This window comes from Vanellus vanellus, assembly GCF_965231255.1.
Source record: "Vanellus vanellus genome assembly, chromosome: 1".
Taxonomy (NCBI): Eukaryota; Metazoa; Chordata; class Aves; order Charadriiformes; family Charadriidae; genus Vanellus; species Vanellus vanellus.
Window position 1 is genome coordinate 94,909,188 of NC_138905.1, and position 10,944 is coordinate 94,920,131.

A 10,944-nucleotide genomic window follows, 5' to 3' on the forward strand; every position below is an offset into this window, starting at 1 on the left:
ATCCACGTTAGCTTTATGTTCCTATGCCATGGTATTTGGGGAATCAGTCAGTCTCATGGGGTTTCTTTGCATAATTAAAAAGTGCTTAATAGCCATACATGTATATGCATGTGTAGTTACACATAGAGAGAGAGGATGCTGCCCTCAGTGAGATAGGCATGAAAAAGGATTTGCAGTGGGATGGGTGAAATTTTAGTTCTGGGTAAAATAACCTTCTCCCTGTTGCTGAGGAAGATGCTAATATTAGGTGACTACTTCTTCTAGTGGACAGTAACGTGGCGATTGCTGCGGGAACATGCTTCCATGTGCCTTTTTGTGTCTGGTAGGCTATGTGTGAAACTGCGGAGGGGGGTGGGCTCTTAAGCCAGTTTTCATGGGAGTGGAGGATGTGCCAACTGCCATCTCAGTCTTGTGTCCCCATGGGCACTCTTTCCACTGACTCCTCAGGGTGCTGCGTGCCTGCGTCCACATGGCTGCTGAGTGCTGTCAGGCTCTGCCTAGGGCACTGGGACTGTGGAGGAAAATCTGTCCGTTTTCAGTGTTGCAGGCAGCTTTCCAGCCAGGCAGTAGCGAGGACCTCCTTGAGTATCGTTTGCTGGCCTTCTCCCTTGCCTCAGAGCTATTTGTAGCACCCACAGACATGAAAATAACCTATTGAAGAGGGATGATTTTTTTGTTGTCAAAGAAGAGTGGGTTTTGTTTGTCTTATGAGAGAGCTGTCATGATGGTTGTTTTTTTTCCTACCACTTCTTTGAATTTCAGCTGTGCAGTGGTGTTCAAGAGTAAGGCTGGGGACTAGCAGGCTGTGTAACGTACTGCTGGAAGCTCTTCTTTCCCTTGCTCAGCCTTGCACCAGTCAGACTGGCTTACTGTTTCTAAGGCATTTAAGCAAACGAAGTAATATCATCCAGCTGTACAGATGGGCTATGGCAGTCCGATGGACAGAGACTTGCACAAGTTCTGGCACTGGAAGTTCAGCTGGCTGGATCCAGCCTTGGGGAGATGGGAGGTGATATTGGATGATAAGTGATGACAGGACGGGCCAGTTCAGCAGATGTGTTTTGTCCGGACAAGTGCTGTGGGAGGTGAAAACCAGCATCATTTTCCTCAGACTTTAACTAAATGCTCTGACGAGTGTTAAGAGCTGTGCTGCTCCTGGGCTTTTGGTGCAGTGTGTCTTCCACCTGCTAGAAGCCAGCTGTTCTTGGTCTGGCATTCCAAATACTGTCAGGAGAGGCATGCTTTATGCCTCCTTTCCCTTTGCCTTTATTCGGGCAGGCTGGAGGGAGGGTGGTGTTTTAGCAAGCTGTTCAGAGTGGACAGGGGAGCACTCGCCTTGCAGCAGGGGGACATGACAAATGCTTTGCATAACCATTTCTGTAAGAACAGAGTCCTGTTACAGAAGCACTCTGCTGGCTGCCAACTTGCATTTTTCTGTTTGCTGCTTCCTTGCCCGCCCGCTGCCATTGTCTCGACATGTGGGTGTACTGCAAGGTGCTTCCTGTCTTCCACCTTGGAAATGCCTTTGTGCCAGCAGTGAGCTGATCTGTGGGTTGAGGTTATAGTGCAACAGTTTAGGATGGAAGGCATCAGAGGGATGCAGCTCTGCTAAACTAATCTTTTTGGTGCATCAAGGTATAGTCCAAGCAATTTAATAAAGCATGTCAATGAGTAACTCTCAGAAGCGTCAATGTGCTTAGTGTGGAATTTGTGTATGTCACACTCAGAACAAAGGTCTCCTGCATTGCTTGTTACCGATTAACCTGTCTGGTGTTATGCAAGCTGCCTCTACCAGCTGAGAACTAACTCTCCCCATTCACAGGGCAGCACAGCTTGTAAAACATTACACAGCAGAAGTGCATAGCATGGCAATGAACCTTTCACTGAGGGCATTTCGGCTGTACAGCATTTCCCTCAGGAGTCTTTAAAATATTAATAAAGAAGCCATTGTTTCACTCAGTCATACGGCAATTTTGCACTGAAGTCTTTTATTAGGGGCCCATACTGAGCTGCATAATCCAGGGTAAGATGCTTTTAATCATCTCCAGTGAAAAGAAATAAAAAATTGGAGGGTTTGGGTGAGATTGGTTTTTGGTGGGTTTTTTTGCAAGTTTTCATCAAGGCAGTAGTTATTTTTGTCTGTCAGATGGAAATTTCAGTCTCTCCTGGTACAAAATGATTTCTAGAAAGATGTGTCAGATAATGGTTATTATGATTCAAGTGCCTCTCCATTTTAACTTTCTGAGACTTTTTATCCAACAGTTGTGGGAACAGGTTGGAAAGAATCTGGAGTGTAGGAAAGCTTCATCTTATTTGGTGGTGGTTTTGCATATCAGAGGATGTTAGCCAGCACTGGAATTGTGTCTCAAAACATTTCCTGATGCTGTACGTATACTTGTACAGAGAATTAAGTAATCTTTTTGCCTAGACTTATCTGAAGAGAAATTAAGATTAGAAATAGCAATAACAGAGGAATGGATTTTGAACACATTGGTGATTTCTCTTTTAAAAAAAAATAATTATGGTATTATTCGGTCACTTGCAGCCTAATTTTGAACATAGGTTGTATAATTATTATACTTGTGGGCCAAACAGGCAAACTAAACTAGAAACTTGTTTAAACAGAGTTGTGAAATAGTTCAGCTCTTGTGCTTCCACTTCTGGGTAAGATCCGAGGTCCCTTTGCCCCGTGTTCTGCCAAGTCTGAGGTTTATAAGTGCCAGAGAGAAGTTAACAAGTGTGAACCAAGCAGGTCCCCAAGCTCTTTAAGTTTCACCTGATCCCAAAGGTAACCTACGTGATAAACAGGGCTTGGCTTTTGGCATGTGTTCGTGTTGCGCTGAGCAAGGTAATTTTGTGGAGGGGAGGTCAAGGCAGAGGAAAGGCGTGACGCTTCTTGATAACTCATCTGAGGCCCAGTTTGCATCTTTGCATCTTTCCTTTACCCCTCTTCCTCCAGCTGAAACGTGGCAACAGTTTAGCTGCAACTCGGCTGCATGGTGGGCAGACTACAGCAGAGAAGAAGAAAAAGAGCCCGGGGGGATAGCTTATACAGCAAAGCAGTAAGGGGAAACTGTAGTTACACAGTTACGTAGAAGCCCAAAATCTCCTTTCATTCCTTAAGCAAGGGATCCTGCACCTTTTTTTGAGTAAGAGAAGCACTGTTTTCCTGTAGCATACACTGCTGTGTGATGCAAATATATTTTTACGTGGGTTCCTATTATTGACCTCAGCCAGTTTCACCTCCCACCTGTCTCTCAGAGGTCAAACAGGCAAATGATTAGCTATATCGATACTTTCTGTGTAGGGTTTGCCCCTTCTGTCATCAGTGCAACCTCCTTGACTGACTAGCAGTACTGTAAGCTAGAAGTAATTAAGAGGAGAATTTAAGTCATCTATCTGCATACATGTGTTGAAATGTATGTGGAACATGGGAGAAAAAAAAAACAAAGCCAAACATGTTAATATGGGTAGAAGACTGAACAAGATTTCCTGTCTCTCATAGATGCTAACACCACGGGACATCTTGAGTTAAGAGTGTATCAAGCTCTGGAAACCACTTCTTCTTTCATAAGTAATAATAGCTAATTATTCAAGGTGTAGTGCCAAACCAGTATTGGCTTTGTGTTGTGATAGTGAGGGCTTAGAAACTGTCTGTGATGATCTTGTGCTAGCAGCTCTGCAAACACAGAACAAGATGGCAGTCGTCACCTGAAAAGGGTGTTGGCTGTAGTCTAGGGAGCATCTTCTGGTTTCAGTAAGAGATGGATTCTCCCTCTTCGACCCTAAGTGCATTGGCATATAGGCAGGAATGATATATCCACAAGTATATCTGAGATATGCTGAGATACGTAGGCAAGTCTCTGAGCAAGAGGCGTTTCTCTTAAGTGGCCAGAGTTGCTGAGTGGGCAAGTTTCCTTCCACGTTGGTGTCAGTGGTAGTTACTGCTGTTCTGCTGGGGCGAGACAGTGTGCTGAGACTATCCAACCACAAACCAGGAACTGCGGGCTTTCTCTGGTAGCTACCTTACTCAGTCCAGCTACTGAATAGGAACTTGGTCACTCAGGTGTCAAGAGTCTAGTCCTGTCACGACAGTACATGGTTTAGCACACAGCAGGAGCGTTGAAATTGCAGAGGGCTGCTGAGACTTGAAACAACTTCTTGGCCTCTTAATACTGCCCCATTCCACAGGGGAATGGAGCTTTTTAGATTCAGTGATGTTGCTCAGAAGGTACTTTGAGCACTACGCCACGGGAATTTATGCCATTAGTTTGGTGGGATGTTTCCTGTCAGCACAGGGAGCCACAGTCTACACAGGGGCTTGTGATGGTGCATGCAAGGCCACTGCTTGTCAATGAGGTGGTGCTTTTGTTTGGTTGTTTTTTTCAGGATATTTTGTTATTGTCTTGCCTGTCATAACATTTATCCTGCTGCCAGGTGTAGCCTGTTGGGTCCCCTGGCCTGCAGAACATCTTGGTTGCTCAGGAAGAGCTTTAAATGCTGGCTGCCTTCTACTGCATTTATTTGCTTGTAGTTTCCATCCTAGCTTGAATCCATGATGTCAGCAGAAACATGTTCTTGTTCTCTCTCTGTGACCACTTCCTCCTCTAGTGGCTATAATCTGGTAGCTTGTGAGGACCATGACTTTCAGTGCTCTCTGGAGTAGGCTGGAGAGCCTTAGCTCAGCGTTGGCAAGGAGCCCCCACAATGCCTGTGGCTTGTATGAAGACATCCAAACCAGGCTTTACTTAGGTATTTCAGGTACTAGCAGCAGGGACCCTTTTCAGTATTTATCCAGTGTTCAGGACATGTTTGCAGCTTGCATTGACATCTGTGATCATGCACCTAGTGTCTTGTCTGTACCTAAGATGACTGGTTCAAGGGCATTACACAAGAGCTCCTGACTTTGAGGCAGGCAAGTGTCCCTCAAGATAAGTGTGAAGCGCAGAGGCAGTGATCCTGGTGACTCAGCGAGCTGCTTGGGATCGTTGGGAAAGCAGTACTCACTGACATGTTGTAGTTCTTCATGTGAGATGGGAGCCAGGAGCTTTCACTCTATTTCGTTCCAGTGGCTCTGGCAGGCCAGTGATCTCTTCTGATGGCGACCAAAGATGTTGCTAAAGGAGGAGTAGTCCTGGGCGGTGAGAGAGTCCTAGCTAGTATGTTCTGCCCCAACTACTGAGCAGGTGGCTTATACCGTGGAGTGGGGAGATGCAGTGAACCTGTACGTTCTTATTAAATATACAAGTATCTATACTTCAGAAATCAGTGGTCTGAGTCAGCACAGTAGTTATGTAGGATGTAAAAATAACGCTGTTATTTTTAAATAAGTTTTTTGTTTTACTTCTGTTTCTTGTAGTGTTACAGAGTAAGTAGCATAAAACTCACTTTCCTGCCATTTGTGTAACGATTGTGGTGTAACGAAATTATTGTCTTGTCCTTTCATTTATATCCTGTTTGGAATTCAGGTTTCTCTAATCTTTTATTTTATGGTACAATTTCCAAATAGCTTCCATTGCCCTTCTCTTTCTCTGTATTTTCAGAGTTGATCATAACTGTACGCAGTGTTCAAGGTGACTGTGTTAACAGCACATAGCATAAAAGCAGAATACACTCTTTGTTGTCCTGTAGTGTTTCTTTAATAAAACCTTCCATTGCAAAGTTTTATTTCCTGGTGCATAGGGGTTTTTGTCCCAGCTGTACTTAGGAAATTAACTTGGACAGTTGAAGTGCATGTGTACAAATTGTTCTGCCTTGGGCAGCCTGACGGGCTTTATTTCTTACAGTGCGTGACGCTTGAGAGAGAGGCAGGAGTGACTAACTTTCCTTTTTTTTGAACAAACTTCCTGGGACTAAACCCTCTCCAGGTTCATGTGGGAAAATAATTCTTTATTTTCAGAACAAATAATACAGTGAGTAGGTAGACCCTCTTCTTTGACAACCATTTTTACTTCTGGACTGCTTGTGGCTGGAAGGATGGTGTGAATCTGTGGGGTTTCGGTGTGTTAATCTAATGATTTAGTCTTGTGAGTCAGCTGAGTGAACTGTAGCTGAAATGCATTTTAGGTGTTAGCAAGTGCGCTTGCTAACAGAGATGACAGGTTCATGCTGATGTACAAACCCACATTAATGGACAAAGAGAGATTTTTTTGTTCCTACTAGTAACCTCAAACTGAGATAACCTGTAAAAAATTATAACACCTGAGTGTTTAGGGAGAGTGTACTGATGTTGAAGCGTTAGGTCAGCAAAGACTCTCTGGATGACGTGCCTGGATACCTATGCTGAACCAAGGAGATACAGTTTTGTGGTGGTTTTGGGGAGAAGGGTACTGGTGAGTTATCTGTCCAGCTGCGTGAAAGGCAGAGATGACTGACGAGCTCTAAACGAATACAGGGATGAAAAAGCTTTCCATCTCCTGGCTGCCAGTTTTGATTTGGCAGAGCTGAGGACAGACTGAAATTGCCGTCATCTTTCTGGTGATATATGAGAAGTGAATCTGTGAATTCAGCATATTTCCTACTAGTATGTCTCCTCCCCAGCCCCCTTGCTTCTGCCACGAATTATGTGAACAGGGTCTCTTATCAAAAACTGCCAGCCCAAGGGAACAAGGGGGAATGGACCATGAATGCTGAGGTACCCCTTCAGTGCCGGGTTTTCTTTGAGGCAAGATGTAAGGAATGCTGCCTATATGATATGCTGGTACCATTCGAGGTGTACCTTGGTCTGTCTTTATGTAGACAAAAAGCTCTGGCTCCAGAGCTGCTCAGCTGGCACCTCTCATCAGCACTGCTTTATTGCTTTGTTTTCTAGGCAGAAGAAGAATTAAGATGTAGGTGTCTGTAATTCTTTCACTTGAAGTCTTCAGGACACTTTGTGCCTGCGCTGGGTCCCATGGGGTTTTTTTGTTTGTTTGTTTTTTTGGGTTTTTTTTTGGTTGTGTTTTTTTTTTTTTTTTTTTAATTTTGCCTGGCCTCTCCATGCTCTTAGGGCACACACTGTTCAGATGGTAATCGTTTGCACTCAGCCAGGGAATTAGACTGGATTTTGTTATTGCCTGCTGTATTAACTCCTGAAACTTTTCAGTAACCTGTGGAAGAGCCCAGGGGGAGCGGCCAACTTCACTGATGTGAGTTTTGTAGGAAGCATGCATGTTGCTGGAACTTCATGGAACTGAGGCAGCTGTCGGGTCCTCCTCAGCGAAGCAGTGTATAGAGTCAGAGCCAGAAGGTCACAGTTATTCATACGTTGTTAATTCCTGGGCACTATTATTATTTGTCCCTGAACAGGCGCTAGAGTGGGCATAGGTGCGTGCTATAAAGCAGGTAGATGGTTGCTGGTATCTGTAAGGAGGGCACTGATGTGAAATTTAATCCTGTTTCGTCCCTGGGAAGGAGTGAGCACACCTGAATGCTTGCATCATTTGAAGGGCATTTGCGTGGCATCTGTGAAATGCGTTTGGTTTGTTTCACATCAGTTCCTGGAGTGGGTTTGTCATCTGCCACCTTTGGGTCCTGTAAAGAGACCACAGGTATGCTTGGCTCAGAGAAGCTGACCTTGCCTTAGGTCAAATGTGAGCCTTGCTGAGAGGTTTTGTACAGGCACAGCTCCCTGTTCTGTGGTTTGTACTATACTCTGACCCTGGGAAAGAGAGTAATTGTATTTCCTAAAATACAGAGTGCTTTGGAGTACCTGACTCCCATCTGGATGCTCGGTGCGGATACCTCCAAGTCCTGGATCCCCTTGGAAAAGGACCTGGTGCCTTTAGGATGGGGTTCTTCAAACCGTCTTCAGTCAGGGTCTCATAAGATGGAGGCACCCCAGATCTCTTGGTAGTGCTGAAATCCTTGGTCTTAATTCTTTGGCAAAACAGCATGTGTGTTGTCATGTGAGTGGGGTAACGGAATGGCCCTTATGTCTGGTGTTTCTTGTCCAGCACTGCCATGCTCCTGAGGGTGAGGCTCCTGGAGAGAAGGATCATTTAAGAGCACACCAGCTCTTAACTGTTTTTACTGGGAGCTGGGTGGCAGCCGACCCACATAAAGATAATTACATATGAAGAAAACATACCAGCACCTAGTTTTGCACGTTACACAATACATAGTGTGCTGCTTGTGATGTCCAAGCCTTGCCAGTACAGTCTGTGTGGATCTTTAACAATACGATAAAAGCTAATTGAGGAGGAAGATGTTTTCTGTAGGTTGGAAGTAAGCTGAGGTTTTTCAGCCTGGCCTGGGAAAATTGGTTGCACAAAATCAGGGGCTTTTAAGGACTAAAATAGTGCAATGCCTTTTGTTGCTAATAGTAGGTGAGCAGGAGTTGGGCAAGGACAGCATTCACCTGTGTCAGTGGGTGCTGCAGGGGCAGATCATTACCGACCCCCTGGGGAGCAATGGGAGTTAAGGCAGCTCTACGGAATCTGCCCCAAATCAGGGGAAGGGGGCCTGCGGCAGCAGCAGGTCCATCAGGATCCCAGGCTGGGGCTGCACCTAGAGCTGTTATCCGCAAAGGAGCAGACTGTGCTGCCCTTGGCCTTTTTCTTTGTTCTTGGCACAGCTCCCCGCACACGCCGAGGGTCATGCCTGGCCCGTGCTGGCCAGCCGCCCTCGGCCAAACTGGGAAGAGAAGCCCAGAAGTGCCAATGCTCGGAGCTGTAAAACTGGTAGCTGGGGTGTTAGTGCAAGTGTTCGTGCAGACAGCCAAAAGTTCTTGTCCTTAAATGTGTGTGGTTCTCTCTCTTTTTGTTTATTCGTATTTTTGTGTGTCTCTCTAACCCTGACGTCCAGGTATCCTATATCAAAAAGAAGGGAGAAAAAATTCACTTCAATGGCTACAATTATACTTAACTATGTTGAGCCAATCTGGCAGAAAGACCATGTTCAAACTGGAAGTTTATAATGTAGTGTCCTATTAGGCAGTAAGGAAAGTGATACCTTCCTGAGGAGAATAGGCAATACAGCACAGATTAATAAATAAATAAAAAATCTTGCAAGTAACACAAATTTTAAACTGGGTTGATGAAATGTCACACCTTGACCCCCAGTCGTCCTCTCCCCCCCCCCCCCCCCCCGGGCTTTTGACCAGCCACTTACGACAAGCAAGGCTCTGTCAGCAGCATTTTGTGAAAGGTCGTTTTTAGTATCAGTGATGCTGTGTATCAAAAGTTTTGGTGCGACTGAGTGTACAGGCTGGCCAGAAGGCTGTGCCAGCTTGCATTGTGTGGGAGGGGATGAGTTTTTTGTTTTGTTTTTTTTGTTGTTGTTGTTGTTGTTTTTTGTGTGTGTGTGTTTTTAACATCCTGCAGCCATTTAGTGCTCTCTCTACTTGGTCTGACAAATTACAGCAGCATTTCTAATGGGGAGGGGGTGTATCTCACCAGGTGGGTTGTGGGGTTTTTTTTTTGGGGGGGGGGGCGGGCATGGTAGGATGCAGCCCTTTGGTAACAGCTGTCATGAGGCCTGTGATGAGTTGGGGCTTTTCAGTGGGTGGCTGCAGGGTGTGCGGTTGGGGTAGCTACTGCGTTACTGCCTAGTTAATTAGTGATCAGAGCGGGCCACTCTGCTTTCACTGGTGTGGTACTAGAAAGCGATGGGGGGGTGGGGGAGGCTTGTTTTTGCTTTATTTCATATGCCGAGTATGTGATACCAGCTGCTTTTGACACTTGCTCACTGAAGCCACCACAAGCTTTATACAGTGTTTGTCCCAATCCTTGGAATAAGCCATTATCTTTATTACCAGTGCATGCCTGGACTTTGCACTCATACAGTAAATTAAAAGGAGATAAATTATCTAACTGGGTGTTGGTTCATTTATAAATAAAGCAGTTTGGGGGATTTTTGTTGTTGTGGTGTTGTTTTGTTTGTTGGTTGTGTTTTTTTTTTTAACTTTCAGAGGCTCTGCACCTAAGAATTGCAGTGTAGGGGCAGTTAAGCCTACCTTCCACTAGCTCCTGCTCCTTGGGGGTAGCGTGGAGCAGCCAAGTGCATATGCCAGCCCCCATAGCGTACCCTAACTATGCTTTTCCTTCTAGCAGATGGCAGAAAGTTTAGCAGCTTGCTTTTCCAGTATCGTGCGTTCTGGTTAGGAAGGCTTTATCAAGCAGCTTGCTCTGGGATAGTCATGTTTTGTCACTTTGCACAGAGAAATTCTCCCCGGTAATCTGCACTGTGCAGCATAAAGTGATCTTGACTCCTGCAGGAAGCAGCTGCCACGTGTTGTCACGTCTGCGCAGCCCTGTCAGGCATCGCCTGGTCTCGGGGCCAAGCCAGTGGCCCAGCAGCAACACACGCTTGTGAGTCACTGTCTTGAAACTCCATTTCTTTTGCTTGTGACTTCAGTGTGACTTCCCTGCCCCTGGACCTGCACCACATGCTGCTGCTGGTGGGTGCTTTAACCTGCACTGAGGGTAAGCCATTTTTACCTGTAGTTGCTGCGGGAATGCATGGCCTGTAGCTGTGGAGGTGAAAAAGATGCAGTAATGGTGAACATACTGAAGACTTTTTAGATTCCTTGAAGTGTGATCAAGAGCACGTGTGCCACAGCAGCTTCTAATGCAGCCAGGGCTCAGCTCAGGGAGAGGGAGAAACAAGTAACACCAAAGCAGAATGGTCCAGAACGGGTGTGTGACACATTTGCTCACCGGTGCAAGCAGCTGTATGTTTCAGCTCAGACCTTCTGGGAATGACAAAGATGTATTTTCTGTTTGAAATAGGTGCAGTACTTCTTCAAGATTCTGGACAACTAACAGCCGCCGGCCTCACCCACAGCAAAAGACACGCACACAGAACAGTGTGTTCATTCATTTATTTGTCCAATGTTTCAACCTGACTGAAATACAAGATCAACAAGAGCACTGTACTCCTGGCTATTATTACATGTTAGAACATAGAGTTTTGCACTTTAGACAACATTTAACACCATTCTATGGGGTACTGCATTGCTTTTAT

General features: G+C 45.5%; 1 protein-coding gene across 1 annotated transcript in view; it reads left to right on the forward strand.

Annotated features, from left to right (window-relative positions):
• Positions 1 to 10,857, forward strand: part of NME7 (NME/NM23 family member 7) — a 94,242-nt gene extending 83,385 nt beyond the window's left edge. Inside the window, exon 12 of the mRNA XM_082481450.1 lies at positions 10,710 to 10,857. Coding sequence (XP_082337576.1) covers positions 10,710 to 10,742 — 33 coding nt within the window. The 3' untranslated portion in view covers positions 10,743 to 10,857. The remainder of the gene's footprint in view (positions 1 to 10,709) is intronic.
• The last annotated feature ends 87 nt before the right edge of the window (positions 10,858 to 10,944 follow it).